The sequence below is a fragment of the Mirounga angustirostris genome, unplaced genomic scaffold (genome assembly GCF_029215605.1).
Source record: "Mirounga angustirostris isolate CCGP_5_RB_7025 unplaced genomic scaffold, mMirAng1.0.hap1 SCAF_4, whole genome shotgun sequence".
NCBI lineage: Eukaryota > Metazoa > Chordata > Mammalia > Carnivora > Phocidae > Mirounga > Mirounga angustirostris.
In genome coordinates this window covers 19,274,917-19,299,664 of record NW_026991712.1, presented here as the reverse complement: position 1 = coordinate 19,299,664, position 24,748 = coordinate 19,274,917, and the positions used below count along the sequence as shown (strand labels likewise).

The following is a 24,748-nucleotide window of genomic DNA, read 5'->3' as shown; positions in this document are numbered from 1 at the left end:
TCTGGAGCAGAAAATTTGCTTCCGGGGATCTAAGGTGAGGAAGGAGTTCTTCCAGCAAGGCTGAGGCTGCCTACAATGGCAGCCAGGAATGGTTCCCGGGCACCACTCCATAAGGTCCTGTGTTGCTCATGGATCAAAGTTGAGGGCTCCTTGGTAATAATACTGGGGGGAAACAAACTGGCTGTTGGCAGCACAGCATCTGCTGGAGCTCAAGACCAAGTATAGCAGGATCTCCTCGAGGCAGGCACCCCTTCTCCGGACTCCTACACAGCATTTAAGATTTCAACCTCATCTCCCTTACTAGATCCTGATGTTCTTCAGAGAAGGAGACTCGTTGCATCTCTCACTGATTCTGTTGGCTGAATAACTGCATGAATACAAATTTTCCAAAATGTTTTAAAAATATGAGTTCAGGGGCACCTGGGTGGCTCAGTCAGTTAAGCATCTGCCTTCAGCCCAGGTCATGATCCCAGGGTCCTGGGATTGAGACCCACATCGGGCTCCCTACTCAGCAGGGAAGTCTGCCTCTCGCTCTCTGTCTCTCCCCCCGCTCATGCTCTCTCTCTCTCTCAAATAAATACAACCTTAAAAAAAAAAAATGAGTTCAATTTTGCAAAGGAAAGTACACACACACACACCCCTGACCTGTTCTGAAATGCTACGAAACACGGGGCAGTGAAAAGGCCCCCTCGTGGGCTCTTCATTTGCAGCCCATATTTGGGAACACATCACCATAGCTGGATTCTGGATACTAAGTAGCAGGTGAATGTCAGCTGGACATTAAGATTTTTTAAAAAGTTATCATGTGCACATTTAGAAAAGTAGGGCATCAGGAGAGAATGCATCTGCCAGAGTTTGTCCCATTCAACAAGGAACAGCCTTCTGACATTCCTCCCAAGATTCTTCCCAAAGATCTTTTGTGATCTGCAGTCTCAAGGGGGACTCTGAAATAGCTATTATTTATGTTTCAATTATTTTATATTTTAAGCTATTTGTGTAGACTTAAAAATATGACCATCTATCTCTTATCTGTGGCAGGACTAAGTGACAGCAACCAAGAGAATGCTGTCTCCCAAGAGAAGATATCTTTCTTACCCAGTGGGAAGAAAATACTGGCACCCTGGGACAGGCTTTCAAGCTGCAATTCACACCCAGTTTCTAAGTTTTATATGAAACTGCGTGAGAAGCCCAAGGACATGCTTTGGTCCCTGGTTATAGAATTCAAACGCACATTCCCATGGTTGGAAGCAAAGCCACAAACTCTAGCAAGACTCTACATTTCCTATTATCTGGGTGTATGAGTAAGTGAACCACTGAAAGGCCCATATAACCTGAGTGGGGCAGGAGAATGAGGCCTTGGATGTGAGGGGACAGAGCAGAGTCGGATAGCCCAACTGAGCTCTTTGCCAACTGAGTGACCTTGACAAGCTACTTAAATCCTCCATGCCTCAGATTCCTGAAAAGCAAACTGCGGATAGCCGTATGCCTACCTCATTGTGTTGTTACTAAGGATGAAATGAGTTATGTGAATACTGCGTGGAACAGCACCTGGAACAGAATATATAGGATGAGCAACTGTTATCATTAGTTTGATCAGGGCAGGACTTTTTATTTGATTGTTCCCTGTTGTATGTGTACAACCTAGAACAATTCCAGGCCCATGGCAAGCACTCAGTAAATATTTGTGAAATGAATGACTGAATGAATAGCCAGAATACAAGGAGGACTCTTTTCCAAGAAGTTTGTGATGAATGCCTTGCTATGAGATACTACGACTTCTCTCCCACCCTGGGTCTTCCATCCACATGAAACAGTAGCTAATGCTAGATCCAAAGAACTTGGGTTTACATCCACTAAATGCTCATTTCCTGGCGAAAAGTGATCTGGAAAGGTAATGGGGATGAGATGTTCTATGGGATTAGCCTAACATCCATTTCCTGTTTCTTCCTTCAAATCCATCTTTAGCAACTAGTGTTTTCAGCAGTGACTTGGTCGTTTAGGGAGTCAGAGTTACCTTCTTTTTTGGTCTGGGAGTAGAAGGTGACCATTTTGTCAAAAAAGTGAGTCCTTAAGATTTCACATTCATGGTCAGCATGGATCCAGGCTACCTACATTTAAAGACTTGTCTATAAATGGGTCCCTCACCCAGATAAAAACAAAGGGTGAAATGTTTTCAAATCACTTCTACTGTCCAAAGTGGCTCTCAAGGTGGATTCCACAAGGCTCAGTGTGGCTATGGGATAAGCCCACTTGCAGGTCAAATTCTTTGTCTGACGTGGGCAAACTTGGCAGTAAGAAATCCCCTCATTCCCTCAGGAGGCCAGGCAAAATGTATCTCTACCAATAACCAAGGTACTAGACTGCCCACAGTTTCCGCATCCTCACATACGCCCCTCTGCCTGCCTGGTTTGGAGAAAAACAAAAACAAAAAACCCGTCTCACAAAGGATGTTCATGCACTAATTTAATTCTGGATAGGTGTTAGAGAATGCTGCGTCAAATGTTCCATACAAAAACATTATTATTAATATCCTTAATTAAAACAAAAACAGTTGCAACACACAGATTCTGCCAAATTAGTAAAATTACACGTTAGGTAACTGGGTTGCTAAGCAATATTACAGTCTCATTTTACTTAATTGCTGTAATTAGCATCTCCCAGCAGATGCCACAATGCAAGCCATGCACACACGCACACGCACACACACACAAAGAAAAGAAAGGAAAACAACTGGAACAACTGGTCAGATCCCTTAAATGGTTCCGGTGCTCTTGAACACTGGCCGCCCTAATGGGGCCCAGCAGCCAACAGGTTGTCTAGGCAAGTGAGGGGTAGGTCCCTAACAAGCCCACTATACCAGGAAAAGGGGCCACACGCCAGCTTATCAACTACGGGTGGAAAGGAAATTATAGTGAGAGAGAATAACGAGCTCTTCAGGTCACCCACGGATTTCATTCACCCACACACCCACACACTTGCCATGTCTAGAGATGACCAAGGCTTACCATCTGATGGATATTCTCACATCATGACAGTCCAATGTACTGGAAAGTTTTCCTTTTAAGTTAATAGTCTTTTTATCATTTAGCGATCTTTGAACTTTTTTTTTTTTTTAAGATTTTATTTATTTACTCGACAGAGAGAGAGGGATCACAAGCAGGGGGAGCAGGAGGAGAGGGAGAAGCAGGCTCCCTGCTGAGCAAGGAGCCCGATACGGGACTCGATCCCAGGACTCTGGGATCGTGACCTGAGCCGAAGGCAGATGCTTAACTGATGGAGCCTTGTAGGCGTCCCGCGATCTTAGAACTTTAATTTTTAAATATATTCTTTGAGTTTTCTGGTTATCTCTTCCATATTCCCTCATCCCACCCATATTTTACTTAGTTCAACATCTATCACCATGAGTAGAGAATATGTATTATAAAAAGATCTTCAAGATGGGGCGCCTGGGTGGCTCAGTTGGTTAAGCATCTGCCTTTGGCTCAGGTCATGATCCCGGGGTCCTGGGATCAAGCCCCCTGCTCAGCGGGGAGCCTGCTTCTCCCTCTCCCACTCCCCCTGCTTGTGCTCTCTCGTTCTGTCAAATAAATAAAATCTTTAAAAAAAAATCTTCAAGAACTTCTCCATGGAAGGTAATGACAATTAAAATCTGTACTCTTTTACCAGGAAAACGAAACCACGAGTGAATAACCTAAACAATTAGCTTTTATAACACTTGGCTTTTAGCTCTCACATTTTGCACTTTTTAAAAATCCCCCTACCCTCAGCACTTGGTACAATGCTGGCCCCTCACAAGGGACTGTTAAACACTTCCTCAATTGAACTGGACATCCCTGCTCCAAGGAAGAAGCCATCAATAGGCCTGCAGTGTTGTTACAAGTATCATTCAGAACTAGCTTTCTGGGGGGAGCTGAGGGGTTCCAGTCTCCCCACTTCCCTCTCCCTACAAACAAAGCAACAAACTCTTCCTCAGCCCAGTCCTTCTATCTCAACGACTTTAAGACACTATACGAATCCCTGACAAATGCGGTATTACCTGTGGGATCAAATCTGTCTAATTACTTACTAGTTATTCATACATTAATTTCACTCATTTTCCCGATCTCAACAATTGCTAACATTTATCAATCACTTATTGGGTCTCAGTCATAGGCTAAACACTTACAGGTACTGTCTTCATTGGTCCTATCGATAACTGTATGAAGCAGAAGAAATGATTGCCCTTCATAAAGATGAGGAGACTTGGGTTCAGAGAAACTGATGTTTTGCCCAAGATTACACTGCAAGTCGAGGTCTCAGGATCCAACTCCTGGTCTGTCTGACTCCAAAGTCCGCGGACCTCCTCTGGTGTGAGCTGAGGGGTTGCAGTCTCCCCACTCATCTCCCCTGCTCATCTCCCATCCAACTCCAAGGAGCTGCTGGATTAATAGGAGGGAGGACAAGAGGCCAGCAGTTGGTGTGAACACTAGGATCACCGGGCCAAACGGGATGGGTGGATTTGGAAGGCAGACTTCTCAGTCTAACAGAGTATGGATCCACGGGCCTGCAGATCCTCTCGTGCTACCCTAGGGAATGCCCATGGCACACGCTCACATTCCCTAACAGTGAGGAGGTCTCCGAGGCTTAGCGTGAAAACCACAGGCTGACTGTAATTCAATGTCTGACACACGCAATTAGCCAAACTTCCCCAGTGGAAAGCATTCCTAAGCTTTTCGAGGCTGGCCTCAGGGAGCAACTACGTTCAGCACTCAGAAACAGCTTAGTTCCTTAGGCACCAAAGATTACCCAACGTGTTTAATCGAAATGCCAGCATCTTTGGGCTCCCCATGGAGTCAAAAGAGCCAAGGGCACATTCCTCAGTTCCTGGTCTCCAGGGACCCCAAGCCTTCCCCCGGGGCCCACAGGCGGGGAAACGGGGCTCAGAGAAGCATCCCTCCGTTTGCAAGCTCTGTGCGTCCCGGGCTTTCGCCAACCACTGGGACTGGGCGTGCAGAATTTCGGGGTTACATCTCCTCTAGAATTTCAGAAAGACTGCGACCTTAATCCTCACTCTCTGTAGGCCTATCTCACTCGCCAATTATAACGACGGTGACAAAAAAAAAAAAAAACCCACTTCCTCCATATGGACAAGAGTGACCTTTTTTTTTTTTTTTAATGTTCAGCAACTTCAAATAAGCTTTGGCTAAGCGGAGAAAAAAAAAAATGTTTTCCCAAGGACTCCTAAAAGCTGAGGGATGAGAACAGCTAAAAGTATGAGCGCACCGCCATAAATAACTGCACGACTGAAGCACAAAGGCGCCATCCATGTTGTCGGTGGCCGAGGCCAAGGCCCAGAAACTTCTCCGCGTGGGGGGCCGACACCAAGCACGTGCTTCGAGCGGCTGGTGTCACTGCTGTGAAACACAATCAAATTTTCATCTTCCAGAAAAATATAAAGTAGATGTGCCTGGGGCTACCCAAACCAACCAACCAACCCTAAACAAATCAACTCTGAACTGTCTGAGGGAGGAGCTCAATTTTCGGAGAACCCTGCCTCCCACTAACTCTGGCCCTGCCTGTCCTTGCACAAGACAAAAGACAGTCTCTGACAGTCTGAACGATGCTGCCCAGCCCTGCTCAGGTGAAGGGAAGGGGGCTGGCCGTCGCCCAGACCTGCTGCGTGCCAGTCGGGATGTTAAGTAAGGCTGTCCTTCTGCCATGGTCATGGATCGAATCCGGCCCCACTGTCACCCCGTCGGTTCAGAGGTTGAGGCCCTACCCCTCGATGCATCTGTATTTAGAGACAGGGCCAACAAGGTGGTCATGAAGGTTAAAGGCGGTCATGTAAGGGTGGGGCCCAGCTCCAGGGCTCATCCTCCCCACACACACACAAAGAAGAAGTCATATAAGCACACGGCAAGATGGCAGCCACCTAGAACCCAAGAAACCAACCACCCTGGCACTGTGCTCTTAGACTCATCAGCCTCCGGAATTGTGAAAACAGAATTACCTGTTGCTTCAGCTATCCCGAGCTGACTGACACAGTCGTCCTTCTGTCATTTTCATAATCACTCTGCAGTAGACATTCTGATCCGAGTTTTCAGGTGAGGAAAACAGGTTCTGAGAGGTGACATGATTTGCTCAAGGTCACACAGCCTGTAAACTATGGGGCTTTACTGGGCAAACCTGGGATGTGAACCCCGGGCTGTCGAATCCAATACTGTGATCTTTCTTCTCCACCAGCAAATTCAGTTGTTGTTTTTATTTTTTAAGGAGATGGTTTTTTAGGCTTTCTCTTTACTTATTTATTTTTATTTTTATTTTTATTTGTTTTGCTGACAGGCTGGGCTTTCAAAGATTTCTCCCAAGGTGCTCCAATGATAACCTGTGGGTTTCAGTTGCTCACAAGTTTTCAGTGTGATGAAGTTGTTTTTCAAATGTGGCCAACGTACTATTAAACCCCCAAACAGAGAAAAGGTTAAAAAATAAGAGTAAAAGTAACTAAACTTATTTTTTTTAATTTATTTTTTTATTTTTTTATTTTTTTATTTTTTTAAAGATTTTATTTATTTATTTGAGACAGAGAGAATGAGAGACAGAGAGCATGAGAGGGAGGAGGGTCAGAGGGAGAAGCAGACTCCCCGCCGAGCAGGGAGCCTGATGCGGGACTCGATCCCAGGACTCCAGGATCATGACCTGAGCCGAAGGCAGTCGCTCAACCAACTGAGCCACTCAGGCGCCCCTGTTATGTTTTTCTTAATGGATAAAGGTAAAACCATCATTAAAGGGAAGGATATTGACCACACAATAGGCTCTTCTAATCAGGATTGTTATACTGTCCAAAGCCACTAAAATGTCATCATTTTAGATTTGCAACTTCTTCCAATAAGCATTTAGTGTCTTTTTTTTTTTTTAAAGATTTTATTTATTTATTTGAGACAGAGAGAATGAGAGACAGAGAGCATGAGAGGGAGGAGAGTCAGAGGGAGAAGCAGGCTCCCTGCCGAGCAGGGAGCCCGATGCGGGACTCGATCCCAGGACTCCAGGATCACGACCTGAGCCGAAGGCAGTCGCTTAACCAACTGAGCCACCCAGGCGCCCCAATAACTAAACTTATTTAGCACTTACCACACGTCAAGCACTACCCTACGCACTTTACGTTATCTAACGTAACCTTATAACCACCTTATCAGGTAGGTACCAATATTATGCCCATTACAGATGAGGGACACGAGGCAGGAAGAGATTACAAGATTCACCTAAGTTTCCGAAGCTGGTAAGTAGCTGGGATTTGGAGCCAAGCTGTACGTTTCCAGAAGCTATGCCCGGAGCATCCATGCAATGGAACGCTTTTCAGGCAGTAAAATAAAGCTTAGAGTACAAAACATCAGTGGAAGATTCCTATAAGGCCGTGTTAAGTGAAAAAGCAGGGCAGGCAAAGAGCACATTTTTGGGAGCTTCTGATGACTCCAGGACCACTGGATCCAGGATAGCCTTTGAACGAATTCATCGCGTCACTACATGAGGCAAAACAGTGCTTCTGAAGAACGGCAGGGATGGAAGATCCAAGTCTGTGGTGTGTCCCTCTGACCGCGAACCCTGGCAGCAGAGCAGAGTCCCAAACCAGAGGTTCTCAAACTGTGGCCTCAATGAGAAACACCCGGAGAGCTTGTAAATTCAGACAGAGGCGGGGCCCCACCTCCAGTGCCTGATTCCCCTGGCCTAGAGTCGGGAGGGGGGGCGGGGGGGGCAGTTGCGGAGAATCTGCAAGTCTAACAAGTTCCCAGGTGGTGCTCATGCCTGTTTTGAGAACTCCGGGTCGAAGCCATGGGTAGAAACTCTAGGCCTCTGATGGCACCCACAGCCCTGTCCTCACTCTGTCATGGAATCTGGGTGGTTGCCTATTGCATGATTAAGTTGTCAGGAGAGCAAAGGAAAGATCTATATGTTCTACTCAGCAAATTCCAAGAGCCACTAAAACTCCAGGGAATAAGAACGTGCTCTTTCGGGAGGCTGCAGAGAGCAGAAGTTAAAAAAGGTGAGCTGTGCCTTCAGCTCCGGTCATGGTCCCGGGGTCCTGGGATCGAGCCCTGAGTCAGGCTCCCTGCTAAGCGGGGAACCTAGTTCTCCCTCTGCCCCTCCCCCTGCTCCTGCTCTCTCTTTCACTCTCTGTGTCAAATAAATAAATAACCTCTTTAAAAAAAAAAAAAAGGTACGCTCAGAATCTCAGGTCTATCTCTTACTAGCTTATGATTTATACTTAGTTCCTCAGTTTACTCATCTGTGAAACAGGAATAAAATCTACACCTCATAGGGTTGTAAGGGTTAAATGCGGTCACTCTGAGGACGACATCTGCCTGATGCTTGTGGAGAACACATACTCCTGATTCCGGGACCCTGGCCTTCTGAGCCAGAATCTCCAGGGCAGGGTCCTCAGGACCCGCCTCTTGAGTAAACAGCCAGGTGATTCTTAAATTGGCAAGTTTTGCAAAATCGGATAGAATCTAAGTAAAGCACCAGGCCCTGATCTAGGCTCCCTCCACGAAGGTCAGCCACTGACTGATTAGCACCTGGGCCTATCTGCAAATAGTACCACCATGGCCTTCTTGATAATGTCACTCAGCATGATTAATCTGTAGACACCCTATAATAAAATTTTAGACGATGTGGCTCTATATCTGTAAATAAAAACTAAGTGAACTGTACATTTAAGATTTGTGTGCATTACTATTTATAAATCACACTTTTTAAAAAAGACTTTATTTTAGAGAGAGAGCACGCATAAGCAGGGAGAAGAGCAGAGCAGGAGGGAGAGGGAGATAATCTCCAGCAGACTCTGCGTTGAGCTCGAAGCCTGATAAGGGACTCGAGGGGCTCCACTTGGGGCTTGATCCCACGACCCTGAGATCATGACCTGAGCCACAACCAAAGTTGGATGCTTAACCCTCTGAGCCACCCAGCCACCCTTTTTTTTAAGTTGGATGCTTAACCCTCTGAGCCACCTCTTTTTCTTTTAAAAAGAAATTTTAAACAGTCATGAGTCCCCTTCTTTAGAAAAATGCGCTCAGGGGCACCTGGGTGGCTCAGTCAGTTAAGCATCTGCCTTTGGCTCGGGTCATGATCCTAGAGTCCTAGGATCGAGCCCCACATCGGGCTCCTTGCTCAGTGGGGAGCCTGCTTCTCCCTCTGCCTCTCTCTCTCTGTCAAATGAATAAAATCTTAAAAAAAAAAAAAAAAGAAAAATGCACTCAAAGACAAATCATGCTACTAGATAGGCCATGAGCCTAAGTGCTCATATATGCAGGACACACTGCCATTATGTGACTGTATGGAACACAGAGCAAGTAAATGAGTCACTTGATGAACTTCAATATGTGACTGGGAAGCTGCCAGTGGAAGACCGGGGTAACTTAAGTAATGGAAAGATCCAGAGTTTCCCTTTGACTTCTACCACCTCTGGCAGGGAGTTCTCTGCGGGAAGCGAACAGCTTCAGCCCAGCCTCTCATCTCAAACAGCCAGCTTTGTCCGCAAGGATAGAATGAGTTTCTGCCTTCATCTGCAGGGAGCCCAGCTCCATAGCCTGGAGCCACACAAGGACTGCGGCTCCCCCGTGTGATTGCGGGATTCCGGCGAAGGGACGGGTCGTTCTCCTCGCTTTTTGTTTGCTTTCCAAAAGCCTTTCTCCAAACACATCTACAGGGTGGTGGAGGGAAGACGACCATGCTGCACAAGACAGTAGATCTGCACTACGCTTTGGAGCGAAAGCAGCATTCCACCGCGGCGTCTAACGGAGGAGGACTCTGGAAGGCGGAGGCGGAGCGGTCAGCCCGGGAGGGGGAGGCGGGGCGGTCAGCCGGGGAGGGGGAGGCGGGGCGATCAGCCCGGGAAGGGGAGGCGGGGCGGTCATCCCGGGAGGGGGAGGCGGGGCGATCAGCCGGGGAGGGGGAGGGGAGCGATCAGCCCGGGAAGGGGAGGCGGGGCGATCAGCCGGGGATGGGGAGGCGGGGCGGTCAGCCCGGGAGGGGGAGGCGGGGCGGTCAGCCCGGGAGGGGGAGGCGGGGCGATCAGCCGGGGAGGGGGAGGGGGGCGATCAGCCCGGGATGGGGAGGCGGGGCGGTCAGCCCGGGAGGGGGAGGCGGGGCGATCAGCCGGGGAGGGGGAGGGGGGCGATCAGCCCGGGAAGGGGAGGCGGGGCGGTCAGCCCGGGAGGGGGAGGCGGGGCGATCAGCCGGGGAGGGGGAGGGGGGCGATCAGCCCGGGAAGGGGAGGCGGGGCGGTCAGCCCGGGAGGGGGAGGCGGGGCGGTCAGCCCGGGAAGGGGAGGCGGGGCGGTCAGCCCGGGAGGGGGAGGCGGGGCGATCAGCCGGGGAGGGGGAGGGGGGCGATCAGCCCGGGAAGGGGAGGCGGGGCGGTCAGCCCGGGAAGGGGAGGCGGGGCGATCAACCCGGGAAGAGGAGGCGGAGCGATCAGCCCGGGAGCGGGAGGCACTCTTCTGGCGGGAGGAAAACGAAGACGGAAACTCCAGCTCCTGCATTTCCAAGCTGCTGCTCAGGAGCAGACGGCAAGTTAGCTACTAGCTGGAGCGCACGAAATAAGAACGTAGAGCCGGGGCTGCCCTAACGCCGCGCACAGTCTCTGCCTCCCGGGCTAGCGGCTGGAGATCAGGGGCATGGTTGGAGCTTCCGCGTACCACTGCTTGTAGGGCTCACACACACACAGCACGTTTTGATTCTGCAGTTCAGTGGTGAGGCTGGGTGATTTGGGAAAGAGGCAGTAAACTGGGAGGTCAGGTATCACCACTGCATCTCCTCTAGGTGTAGACGGTAGGCGCCGATTTCTTAGGATGCATCTTGAGCACAGTTCGCACTGAAAGGGTTTCCATTATTTATTTCCATAGCGGACGCTGGCTCGTGGCTTCGGGCTACTCGTGTGCTTTGCTCACAGCCCAGCCCTGGCACGCCTGTGGCTCCTGAGCCTTTCACAGTTACTGCTGGTGCTCCCCCAAACCTACTCAGATCCATTTGCTGCGCCTGCGCACCCTTTTCGCAGAGCCACTGACGGCCTGCTGTGTAGACGGCCCCAAGAGCCTGCAAGACGACCTCCCGTCAGGCAGCCTGAGCTTTGGACACACTGCCGTTGGAGCGTGTCAGTCCAGTCACTTGCCCGAATCAGGACAAATTCGGAGCTAGTCATTTATGCTCTAGGGTGGTGCTGTCCCACAGAACTTTCTGTGACGATGGATATGTTCTAAGACCTGTGCTGTCCAACTTAATAGCCACTAGTCACAACTACTGAGTATCTGAAATATGGCTATTGTAGACTGAGGCGCTGAGTTTTTTAAAATCCTGAATGCATGCATGCATGAATAAAAAGGCAGCCTCCATGTCAGAACGCTCAGAAACTCCGAGTAGGCTATGCATGAGGTAAGTTTTATTTTCAAGTTGCCTGAGAGTTACCTAGAAACTTCACCTTACATAGACTTTTGTTCCCGAAAATCAGTCTAAGAGGCCTGAGTCCAATTTCTCTGCTTAGTGGGTGAGGGCTGTGGAACGTGATGGAGGCTGAGATGAATTTGAATGGACCCCAAGACACAGCCTGAAGCTCCACAGGAACATTTTAGGATGTTTGGCTTCTGATTATTGAGATTTTATTGCAAACATCAATAGTGCTTTCATAGCTACCCTGCCAAAGATTTTAAGGCTTAGGATACTCAAAAATTAAACTACTGTTTTGTTATTTCATTTTATTTGTATCTAAATGCTCTAGGTGTGATCCCTGACCCTGAAGGCCTCCTCCTCTATTCACCTCTGGGGCCGATAATCACTTCTTCTTCAGGTCACCCTTGCTGTTCTCCATAATCACCATACGTGGACGTAAGAGGGCTTTGAAAGGAGTTTCAGCTCCACACACCATTGCCATTTTAATCTCGTGTCTCCTCTTGTTCTGTTCCTGGGTTTCATTCTCTTCCCTGCACCCGAGCCTTGGCTGTAACCTATTTGGCACCTCAGTTCCTTCAGAATGGAGAACCCATCTTGTTTCTATCTTTTGCTCAGGACAGAAGCCCCCAAACCTCAGTCCTCTATGCTTTCTGTCTGTTGTCCCAAACTTCTTCCAGAGTTTGTGCCACACTGGTCAGTAATTCATTCACAGGCATTTTAGGGCCCCATACCACCAAGCACGATGCCAGGGAGGCCATAAACGTTACGTTAGCATGCCTACCTTCTAGGTAAGGAAGGAGAGGTAGAGGAGTAATGAAAACTGTGTCCAGAATCATAAAGCACATACAGAAAGAGATGGCAACAGGAGCCAAGTCTGGGAGCTGTCAACTACTTGGATCAAGACTCAGGTTTGGTGCGCTTTTGGGCTCAGAATAAAGACCTTCAAAAAGAGGATAAGCACATGATGCATTAAAATAATGTCACATGAACAATAAACATGCATTGAAGGTCCTAAGAAACAGACAGACCCTGGCAGCCCCATTTCCACAGGAAGCACCAACAACCGAGGAAGAACTTGCTATGGGGTCTCGCGCCAAGCAAACTGTAAAAAGCACAGTAATAGTACATTCCCATATGACAATCCCTGTGCCACAAGTGAAGGCCCTTGCTTGACGATTCTACCTGAATTTCAAGACTGTAAACGCATGGGCATAGTTCCTCTCAAAGGAACTGGGGTGGAGACCCAGGAGGGTGACGGGGTGTGGACCATCTCCCAGATGTCACTGTTCCTTCACGATGGAGAAGCAGTTTGTTCTTTGGGTCCGTGTTGCCCCATGCCGGGCTGTCAATGATAAATCACCTATCCGGATAGAAATGTGTGGCTATATTTTGGGGGAGTTCTCAGTTCCTGACACAACAGGACGCAGGAATATAATGTACTGAAATACTTGTAATTGACCAGAACCGTCTCAAACTGCAAGTACATCAGACTCAAACACAAGGCCAAGGCTACCTGGTGGCAAGAAGAGGGTACGTGTGAACTGGGCTGAACCAGGCTTCCTTCCTCCGCGGCATGCTGTCATAGATTAAAAGGTCCTTCTCGGTCAGTACGACCAGTGCCGGCTTCCACTGCTTCTCACTCTCCCCGGGCACCTGGAACAGAAAACAGGGCGCTGTCAAGTCACAGCCTGCAGGAGGAGAGACGAAAGGAGAAGCTGGCTTCCCCCGCAATCAGAAGACCTGACCATAGGAGCCTTGGGTTCAGGTCGTGAAATCAAAATGAGAAGAAACCATTCATGGTCGCAGGATTCTTGATTCTGGAAAATATGTTTTCTCAAGGGCCCTGGCACAGATCGTCAGCACAGCCAAGAAGGAGCCCAGCTGCCAGACATCTGTCACTGTTTCTCACCTGCCAGTCAGCCCTGAAATCACTATTTCAGAGTGGGACACAGATGCTTGGGGAAATAAGCACTCCCAGATGGTTCTCTGGTAGAGTACATTGTTTTTATCAGGAAATGGTAAGGTTTGAAAGCTTTTGAAGAAATACCTAAAGGCTCTGAAAATGTATTATGGCGGCAAATGTCTGTCTGGAGAGGTAGGAGACATCAGAGCCCTTCATCTGGACTGTTTCTGTGACTCAGGCACCATCTTAAAATTCTCTTAGTTTCACTCAGCACAGAAAATTCCTTAACTCTGGGAGTGAAATGACCTGGCAGGGATATAAGAGGATTCAAACGTCAAGCTGGATGTTTGGAGCAGGAGACCCTTAAGGTCCCTTCCAATCCCGGGAGTCAGGTAGCTCAGGTCTTATCTCATGAGCCACCCCCGCTCCCCGGTGTTGATCACCAAACTCTGTACATGTTCTTCCATCTATGAAAATTCCCTCCTTCCAATGTGAACTCTGGGCCCTGAGATACATCTTTATGCTCAGTTTGAAAACACTGTGTTAGCCTTGTGACTCAAAGCATGGATCATGTCCCAGGAGCATCAGCATCACATCCTAGACCTATTGAATCAAAATCTGCATTTTAGCAAGACCTTCGGGCGGCTCATTAAAGATTAAGAATCACTGTGCTATATGAAGTCAAGGTCGTCTTTGACGCTGGCAATTCAAAGGGAAGGTTCAACCCTTTCATGACAAACCGCAATCCAAAATCTATTCAAAATTAAGCTAGGCAGTAAACTGAATAAATGATAAAGCTAATTTCTTCCCTTTCTATTCTTATCATTACTTTTCTTAAGTGCCACAGTGATATCTGTATTGAAGTGGCTTTAAGACTGAATGATCAAAGCAGAGAAGATGTGCAAGATGGCAGAAGGGGTGAGACTTATAGGTTACACAGTTTTATGGGCTGCCTGAATCTGAGTCCCCCTCTCTCCATTATTTATTGCCCAGGTGACTTTGGGAGAGTTATTATTCTCTGTCCTTCTACTATTTCCTCACCGATAAAGATAATATCGCACACAACAGTGGTTAAGAGTGTTGTCTCTGGAGCTAGAATGCCTGAACATAAATCATAGCTCTTCCCAATTTACTAGCTGTGGGATCTCGGCCAAGTCAGCTCATCTCTTTGTATCTCAGTTTCTGTACCTGTAAAATGGGGAGATAATAGTACCTATACCCGAGGACTGTGGTGAAGGTTGAGTTAAAATGTCTAAAATGCGGGGTGCCTGGGTGGCTCAGTCGGTTAAGCGTCTGCCTTTGGCTCAGGTCATGATCCCAGGGTCCTGGGATCGAGCCCCGCATCAGGCTCCCTGCTCCGCGGGAAGCCTGCTTCTCCCTCTCCCACTCTCCCTGCTTGTGTCCCCTCTCTCACTGTCTCTTTCACTGTCAAATAAATAAATAAAATCTTTAAAAATTAATTAATTAATTAATTAATTAATTAATTAATTAAATGTCTAAAATGCTTACCACAGTGCAGAATAAGCACCATTTAGAACCTGGTAAGTAGCGTGTAACTCATAATGCTAGAGTGGAGATTAAATAAGACCGTACACGGGGGGCGTCTGGCTGGCTCAGTCAGTAGAGCATGTGACTCTTAATCTCAGGGTAGTAAATGCAAGCCCCAAGTTGGGCGAGGAGCCTACTTTAAATAAATAAATAAATGAATGAATGAATAAATAAATAAATAAACAAACAAATACCACGTATATAGTGTGCTTAGCATAATATCTGGCAGATGGTAAGACCCTCAGTGAACCATAGGGTGGGAAAATTGTAGCAGACTCACTGGTTTCTAAACTTGTCAAAAGGAATTCTTTGGAAATGGCAACAATATGACACTTTCTTTGGGAAAAAATATATATATAAGGAAACCAAGAATATCTTCGGTGCTAACAATTTCTTTTCCCATCCATCGCAGAGTTCTTCCAGGAAGAATCCATTACACAATGATCATGCACCCCTTCCAACAATTCCAAATAAAAACTCCCCTTCAGGGCGCCTGGGTGGCTCAGTCGGTTAAGTGTCTGCCTTTAGCTCAGGTCATGATCCCAGGGTCCTGGGATCAAGCCCCACATGAGGCTCCCTGCTCACTGGAGAGTCTGCCTCTCACTTTCCCTCTGCTCCTCCCTCCTGCTTATGCTCTCTCTCATCCCCTCTCTCAAATAAATAAATAAAATCTTAAAAAAAAAAACAAAAACCCTCCCTTTCTAGAAAGAAGAAATCACTGTAAAGCTATTTATACTAGAATGTGAATAACTACCTGACTTACTTCTCCAATTATGCATTTGATACATATTAAAAAAAAATCTAGTTTTAGCCTATTGCTTTTTCCAACAGAACAACAAATCTTTAAGATATCAAAATAAATTGTTACAGTAAGCAATGTACTAGACCCCACAAAGTAACCAAGCTATAGTCTCAAGGCATAGTGTTGGTGGGGTTTGGAATAAATTTTTTCTAGCCTCTACATTACACTTAGTAAATTACTTTTCCAGTTCAATAAATTGGACTGGAAAAGCTACAAATGATCCTTCCCAAGTGCCTATCTCACTTACCTAGTCAGATCTGCTCCATTAACTTTGACTGGGACCATTTAAATGTGAACAAAAATAAGCATCATTCTTCAAAAACAGTATTAAGTTGGCAAAATAAACCTTAACAGTGAATGCCAACAGTAAAATGCAGATCTTTCTAATGGTGGAATCACCAACTCACTCACGTGTCAAATAGTATAGATAGGTATGAGTCATTCTAAAGCCCTAAAATATTTTGTGATATATATATATATTATATATATAATATATATATATATTTTGTGGTATATATATATCATATATATATAAGAACTGATCATGTTTCTCATGAAGAAGGTGAAGGAGAAGATACAGGGAAACAGACACACAATTCTGAAATTACCCTGAAGCACAACTGGGATCAGCTGAATCCTGTCCCCTTCATCACTTCGGCAGAGCATGAGAGAAAAGGTTTACAAAATGACAAGAAGAATTTGAGACGGTGGAAAGAAGTCACTGGTCACAACTGAGGGAAGTAGAAATAAATGTAGGAGATCAACACGTTGTATCTCTTAAACTTACAAAATGTTACATGTCAATTCTCTTTCAATCAAAAAAAAAAAAAAAAAAACCTGAGGGAAGTAGTCATTAAATCCTCTATTTGAGACAGGGCTTGTAAGTCATCTATGTCAGCAGCTTTCAAACTTTTTTATTTTTATGATTTTTTTTTTATTCTTATGTTAATCCCCATACATTACATCATTAGTTTTAGACGAAGTGTTCCATGATTCATTGTTTGTGCATAACACCCAGTGCTCCATGCAGAATGTGCCCTCCTCAATACCCACCACCAGGCTAACCCATCCTCCCACCCCCCTCCCCTCTAGAACCCTCAGTTTGTTTTTCAGAGTCCATCGTCTCTCATGGTTCGTCTACCCCTCCGATTTCCCCCGCTTCATTCTTCCCCTCCCGCTACCTTCTTCTTTTTTTTTTTCTTAACATATATTGCATTATTTGTTTCAGAGGTACAGGTCTGTGATTCAACAGTCTTGCACAATTCACAGCGCTTACCAGAGCACATACCCTCCCCAGTGTCTATCACCCAGTCACCCCATCCCCCACTCCCGCAACCCTCAGTTTGTTTCCTGCAATTAAGAATTCCTCATATCAGTGAGATCATATGATACATGTCTTTCTCTGTTTGACTTATTTCACTCAACATAATACCCTCCAGTTCCATCCACGTCGTTGCAAATGGCAAGATCTCATTCCTTTTGATGGAGCAGCTTTCAAACTTTTAAATTTCTTTGATCATTCTGATCAGATTAAATCACAGGTCAAAGAACAAAATGTAAAACAATTGAAAGAGGCTCTGTATGGGGTTACAGCCTGGTTGAGATCCGAGACTTTATGCCTTTGTCTTACCGCCAGCCACACACGAGCCGCACCTCTGAGCGAGGCTCCTAGCAACCACTGGGATACAGTTTGAAAGCTGCTGGCCTTGTTTTCTCTAAAATACCTAGAATCTGCAGATTCTCTCAGTACCTTTTTTGTAGGTTATTTCCAAAAAAAGAATACTACTGCGGTTGCCTAGGCAAAGTTGTAATGATAAAATTAATTAATACACACAGAGGGCTTAGAAAAGTGTCTTGCATACAGTAAGCAAGCAAGCCTTTAAAAATAGTAGCTACTCTAATTCGGAAAGATATATGCACCCCTATGTTTATAGCAGCATTATTTACAAAAGCCAAGATATGGAAGCAATCTAAGTGTCCATTGCCAGATGAGTGGATAAAGAAGATATGGTGTGTGTGTGTGTGTATCATTATGTGTGTATATATATATATATACACACACACACACATATATATACCATTATATATACCACTATATATATATATATACACACCATTATATATCTATCATTGTATATACCATTATATATATGTGTGTGTATGTGTGTGTGTGTGTGTGTTTATATATATAAATATATTCCATTATGTATAATGGAATATTACTTAGCCCTATAGAAGAATAAGATCTTGCCATTTGTGACAACATTGATGGACCTAAAGAGTATTATGTGAAATGAAGTTAAGTCAGACGGAGAAAGTCAAATAACCTCAGATTTCACTTACATGTGGAATCTAAAATACAAAACAAACAATGTCAAAAGACAGAAACAGACTCAAATACAGAGAACAAACTGGTGGTTGTCAGGTGAGAGGGGTATGGGAGAATGAGCGAAACAGGTAAAGGGGAGTTAGAGGCAAAAACTTCCAGTTATAAACAAGTCATAGGGATGAAAGGTACAGCATCGGGAATATAGTCAATAATGTTGTAATAACTTTGTATGGTAACCGATAGTAACGACACTTACTGTGGTGATAATTTTGTAATGTACGTAATTGTCCAATCACTATGTTACACATCTGAAACCAATACAGTATTGTATGTCAACTATACATTAATTTAAAAGAAAATGTTAGATATTCTTATTACCACATCAAAGTAGGAATAGTGCCTATCAAACCAAAGATCTGAATAAACTTGGGTAAGAATTACTTGCCTCTCTGGGTCTAATGTCCTCCCTTGTCAAAGAATGGGGTAAGACAGGGGAGCCTGGGTGGCACAGTCAGTCTATGTATCCAACTCTTGGTTTTGGCTCAGGCAGTGATTTCAGGGTCCTGATCTCAGGGACCTGAAATCGAGCCCCAAGTCGGGCTCCACGCTCAGCGGGGAGTCTGCTTAAGATTCTCTCTCGCCCTCTGCCCCTCCTCCCCACTCCCCTCTCTCTATAAAATCAATAAATAAATCTTAAAAAAAAAAAAGAATGGGGTAAGACAAAGTTATTGCTTTTTCAGTTTAAAATTGCCTGCTCCTAGGCTGGAACTGCTTCAGCTACTAGGACTCTTGCTTTATTACTTCTGTGTTCCATGGACTCTATTCAGAGGGCAAAAAAAACAATGTATGGATCTCTTTTTCTCCACTCATGCCAAGTCACTCTTCCTAACACGGTTATTTTCTACCTTCTCCTTGAGCACAGAGTGGCAGGGATAGCTCAGAGGCTTTGGAGCCCAAGGGCAACATCTTCGGAATCTGGCTTTGCCACTTCCCAGCTGAGATTTGAAGAGATTTCTTAACTGCTGTAAGCACTTGTTCACTGACGTGTACCGTGCCGATAATGGCCTCCTATGCATATTTTTGTTTTATTTTTTATTTTATTTTTTTTAAAGATTTTATTTATTTATTTGAGAGAGAGAATGAGAGACAGAGAGCATGAGAGGGAGGAGGGTCAGAGGGAGAAGCAGACTCCCCGCCGAGCAGGGAGCCCGATGCGGGACTCGATCCCGGGACTCCAGGATCATGACCTGAGCCGAAGGCAGTCGCTTAACCGACTGAGCCACCCAGGCGCCCCTGCATATTTTTATGAGGATTAAATGAGACAATGTATATAAAGCACTTCCCATACGGCAGATACTGGAAACGTTAAACTATCCCCATCCCACACCTCACGCACACACTTGCTTCCAGCTACCCTGCTCAGGAAGAAAGGTCTGGATGTGAGGCCAGTGACTAAAAGCAGGATAAAAAAAAGTTCACAGAGAAAGAAGGTCAATCACAACTTGTGTTTGGGAGATCTTGGCAACTTTTTAATTTAAGTCTCTTCACCTCAGATTGCTAGGAATGTAGAACAAAGGACAAGATACCAGGGTAATAATAATGGGCAGTTATCAACTTCCAGATGCTTTACAAACATGAGATAATTGATCCCTGCACCAACTCTCAGAGAGGCAGATAAAGATCCCCTCCACTTCACCAAAAGGAGAGGAACAAGTTTCAATGTGGCCACGGGAACACAGGGAACATGCTAACAAGTCGCAGTCTGCAGCCCTCTTCTAGCTGGTCCCAAACAACACCGGGACCCAGCGGTCGGGAGCCAGGTGGGACATGCACACCTGGGATGCAGAGCCGAATGGAAAGGAAGAGAAGGCAGAGGAGAACGGGAAAGGGGACTAGCCAGCAAGTTCAAAACCCAGGGTCTGAGGGAGCCTCAGCTCCGTTGGACTCGCTACTGGATTCGCTTCTCTCCTCTCACACAACTCCCAAACTGTCGGCACCTGGATCACATGGTGACTTCAAGGGTGGCTTACAGTGGGGAACAGACAGAATGATCCGTCTGGTTTGATAGATGTCAAGACAATGCTGAAAAATGTTAGAGAAAGCAGAATGAAATTAAGGAAAGAGAAATATGGTTTGACTGTGGGACATTTAGGGAGGTTATCATTTTCACATGCCAACGTTCCCAATAGCAGCAGTCCCCGATTTCAAATGTGTTCCCTCCTGCCAAATTCTGAAACTGGCTCTGGAATTCTATAAGCCATATACAATAAAGCCCCAGATTCAGGGTTCATAAATAGAACTCTCACTAGAGTCAACATGCAAGTTAGCATAGCAGGACTCTGGTGCTTGCATTATGGATAAATCACTTCTGGGGGACAGCAGGACCATGCTCCCTCTCAAGGCTCTAGGGAAGAATTCTTCCTTGCCTCTTCCAGCTTCTGGTAGCCACCAGTGTTCCTTGAAGCTGTGTCATTCCCATCTCTGATTCCATTGTCACATGGACTTTCTGTGTGTCTTCAGGTGGCCTTCTCATCAAGATACCTGCCACTGGATTTAAAGCCCACCCAATTCCAGTATGAACTCAACTAATTACATCTGCAAAGACCCTATTTCCAAATCAGGTCACATTCTGAGGTCCCGAGTGGACATGAATTGGGAAGAGGTGGGTAAAGCCAAGACATTAATCATAAGAAAATGGCAAGAACCCACTACATTTTCAGTCAGTTTTCCAGTTTTCTTTTTCTCTCTTTAAACATTTGCAGACACGGGGTATGTTTTTTGAAAGTTATCTTATTTACTGAGTATGCAGAAGGTCAGATGTTAATGTACTCTAACAGAAGCCTTTGATGGCTCTATTAAAAGTAATGCTTTGGTCCCCAGGATTTCATAATGAAGCCAACCCTAGGGCAGATGACACATATCCAAGGAGATAAGTGCACAGCCAGGGTTTTAAATCTTCTTTTGTCATACAGCATCATGGAAAGAGGAGATAGAAGGCACATGAAGATCTAGTCCCAATCGAGGCAAAGAGCAGTTCAACCACATGAACCTGGCCTTTCAGTTGTCTTTCCTCATTTTGCTTACTGCTAATGAGACAGCTCTTCAAAATGACCACATTCTAAGATACATTCCAAAGTCTCGTCTTGCTTCTTAAAGACTGTTGGATTCTACTTGGATTACTCTGTATCTCTGTGTCACTTCCAGTTCAGGCTACGCGTAATCAATTTGGACTAAAAAATTGGAAGAACCAGATACAGCCACCCAAGCCTGTGTCTTGTTAAGTTGGGGATGATTTTTCTACCCTACACTCTTCTCTGCCTTGCAAAAAGCAGAATGACAACCTTACTGGAGAACTCAACTACAGGAAAGGGGAGTGCCTTTCTGCCCATTGTCTATCCCAATCTAATTAACTTCCCCTCCAAGGAAAGAGGGGCTGTGACTCTAATTGTTCAGATCTAGAGCTGTCACTGGGTCTTTTTTAATAGAAGGCATTGTCATATTCATCACAAGTGGGTGTCTGTGGTCACTACCCATTCACTGCAAATCACCATATTTGCATGAAGGGAACATGTATGCTGGACTGGTCCTACAGCAGCCTGGCCATTTTGGTCCACACTGTTGACTCATTTCAATACCCAAGCATCCTAACTTCAAAAGAGGCCAGAGGAGGCAAGACACATCACTTCGGCCGTGTTCTATATGATGCAGCATTTATCTGAGTTTGGCATCATTTAGGGCTTATTGGGCACTTGCCTAGCTATTAATAAAGATGGGTTTTTTCCTTGTTCTTCATTAGTACATCATTCCCTCTCACTCTCAGTTGGGAACCCCAGAAAAGAGAAGGGGTGTGTAGTTACACTACCCAAATCCTACTCTGAACCACCCAACACTCAGCATTCTGGAAGAAAACCTGGCCATGAACTTGGACCCCCAAACTGGATTCTGCTGTGTGTCGCCTTGTCATGCCCATTTTGAATAATTCTGCCCTTTTTTTTTCCCCCCTGCCCACATTAGTTTTTACTACTAGACAGTTTATTCTCTCCTTCCTTCCAGAGATGCTCTAGCTCCATGATCATCAGCTGTTTTCACCTCCCTCACCCAGCTTCTTGGATCTAGACTTGCCCGACCTGTCAATTCCTTCTCTCATGAGGGAGCCCCAGCTCCTAGAAGCCTATTTCACCAACCATTCCATTTAGAGTCAGAAGATGTATTTGCCTCCCCACTTGGTGCCTTGGCTCAACTGGGAACAACCTGAGTTTCCCCCCAGGACTTGGCAACTTCCTTTGGACACGTCCAAACACCAGCTGTTTGAAGAGGAGACCTGCTGTTTCTACACAAATGAATTCCTTACACTGCTTCATATGGGTTTGTTCTTTTAAACTTGTAAACATTCCCTTTCATCTTGTTTACTTGTGTGCTCAGTTCAACCTTTTCTGAGGAAAGTCCAAAAGTAAATTTCAACGCCGCTCCCTGCCTGAATTATACAAAATTATAATTGAGTAAGGTCAGAATTGTTTGGGATTTGCTCTGTCTTTGGACCTCAAAAATAGTAGTAACTTAGAAGGGACACTTAGGAGAGAAAGGTTTAGAGAGAATGTGACATGTTAGGTTTTGAGTCATTTCAGTCTGATGGTTTATTTTTTTTTAATTTTTTTTTTATTTATTCATTTGAGACAGAGAGATACAGAGAGAGAGAGTAGGAGCAGTGGGGAGAGGCAGAGGGAGAGGGAGAAGCAGACTCCCCGCTGAGCAGGGAGCCTGATGCGGGGCTCGATCCCAGGACCTGGAGATCATGACCTGAGCCGAAGGCAGACGCTTAATGACTGAGCCACCCAGGCACCCCAACAGTCTGATGGTTTAAAAATCTACATCACAGGAAAAGAATTCTTTTATTAAGGGAAGAGAGGCTGAAGGGGTAAACGTGTATTAAGAGCCTACTGTGTGATGAGCAGGGTTGTGGGTTACATGGTGGTTCCCGCTCCTCCAAATTCAGATGGTGAAGTCCGAACCCCCAATACCACGGAATGTGACCATTTTAGGAAAGATGGTCACTGCAGATGTAGTTAGTTAAGACGAAGTCGAACTGGAACACAACAGACCCTAAACCAGTATGACTGGTCTGCTTGTAAGAGGGGAAATGTGGACACGGGGAGAATGTCACGTGGACACGAAGACAGGAGTGATCGAGCTCCAGAATGCTGAAGCTTGCCAGCAAACCACCGGCAGTGAGAAGAGAGGCAGGGAGCAGATGCTCCCTCATAGCCCTCGGGAGCGAGGAACCCTGCTGGTGCCTGACTCATGCGTTTCTAGCATCCCGCACCGCGAGACAATCCACTGCTGTCGTCCGATTGTTGTAGTTCGTTACGGCAGCCTTAGGAAATAATATCAGCACGGTGCTCCGCTTCCCCTCCCTTACCCCATTCAACACCTCGAAGCATGTATTATTATCTACATTTTCCAGAAGAAGAAACCGTGGCTCAGAGAGGTCATGCACTAGCCAAAGTTACATAGTGATAGTTACAAAGCCACGTATGTGCCTTCCTGACCTCAAAGCTGTGATACTTTTCAGATCACAAAGCTGCCTCTCAGAAGAAAGGAAAAGGGGGGCAATGTGGTGACGTGAGGGGAAAGGCAGGAGGGAAGACCAGCTGGGAACTCGGCTGTAGCGTCTCCCGCGGACTGGGGTGCATGGGGTCCAGCTCTGTGCAACTTGGCAACATACTCCTCGCCCTTCTTTTCCACCTCCTGGCACACGGGGCTCCCCTCAGGCCAGACATCAGCTCAGTGCAAGTTCCTCTGAGTAATCAAAGCTCTTTATTCCCCAAGTGTCACATCTGATTAAAGTAATTCAAGACTAAGTTGTAAATGACTCATAACCCTTAATATGTCTTTCCACTGAGGGATATTTCTATTTATAATGAGTAGGTGAGACAAAATTAGTCCCTTATGTTTATTCTTCATTGCACAATTGAAGGGCTAGTAAATGAAACATGGTCTGTTTTCTAAAGGCAGTGAAATATTCCATTATACTATAAATTTAATTTGCAGGCTTTTGTTATTTTAGCAAACCCTATTCTTCGCTGGTGGTGCTCACTCTGGTACAAATGTCTGCCAGTTCTAAGTCCAAATTAATGGGCTGTGCAGTTCTCAATCAACCATATATCCTATGTTCAGCAACTCTATAATAATAGAGTACAGTAGGCTATGAAATTTGGATATTTGTAACTACTATACTTTCCTAGATATTTGACCCACTAGGAGGTTAAGCAGTTTCTGACCCTCCTAGCTCATGGCTACAAAAACACCAGATTCAAAGCATATGCTTTCAGCAATGTTATAGGGCTGTATCAACCACAGAATCTTCTAGACAAGGAGTCACAAATTTAGAGACTACAGAGAACCAGATGTAAAAAAAAAAAAAAAAAAAGACAACCCATATCCCATTTACGGGGGGGCTTCTTTTTAGCATTAGCCAATCATTCATTACCAGGAAAGATAATAGACACAATGTTGTCAAAAGAAGCATTTCAAAAGAACCCATAAATCTGTATTTTTTAAATGTGAATTCTCCCTATTTTTAAAAGTTTGTGTACTGGTTTCCTATTGCTGTTCTAAGAAATCACCACAAAAATAGTGGTATTTATTCTCTTACAGTTCTGGAAATCAGAAGTCCTAAAATCCAGGTGATCGCAGGTCTGCTGCCTTCTGGAGGCTCTAGGGGACAATCCATTTCCTTACCTTTTCCAACC

At 45.6% G+C, this 24,748-nt stretch overlaps 1 protein-coding gene and 1 long non-coding RNA gene across 2 annotated transcripts in view; both read right to left on the bottom strand.

Annotated features, from left to right (window-relative positions):
- Positions 1 to 24,748, bottom strand: part of SNTB1 (syntrophin beta 1) — a 230,757-nt gene that overhangs the window by 19,858 nt on the left and 186,151 nt on the right. Inside the window, exon 4 of the mRNA XM_064587955.1 lies at positions 12,931 to 13,070. Coding sequence (XP_064444025.1) covers positions 12,931 to 13,070 — 140 coding nt within the window. The remainder of the gene's footprint in view (positions 1 to 12,930; positions 13,071 to 24,748) is intronic.
- Positions 3,563 to 12,923, bottom strand: LOC135364071 (uncharacterized). Its single transcript, XR_010410534.1, has 3 exons — positions 12,199 to 12,923; positions 5,653 to 6,430; positions 3,563 to 5,393 (listed from the first exon to the last, which is right to left on the bottom strand). It is a non-coding gene; the product is annotated as an uncharacterized LOC135364071 (long non-coding RNA).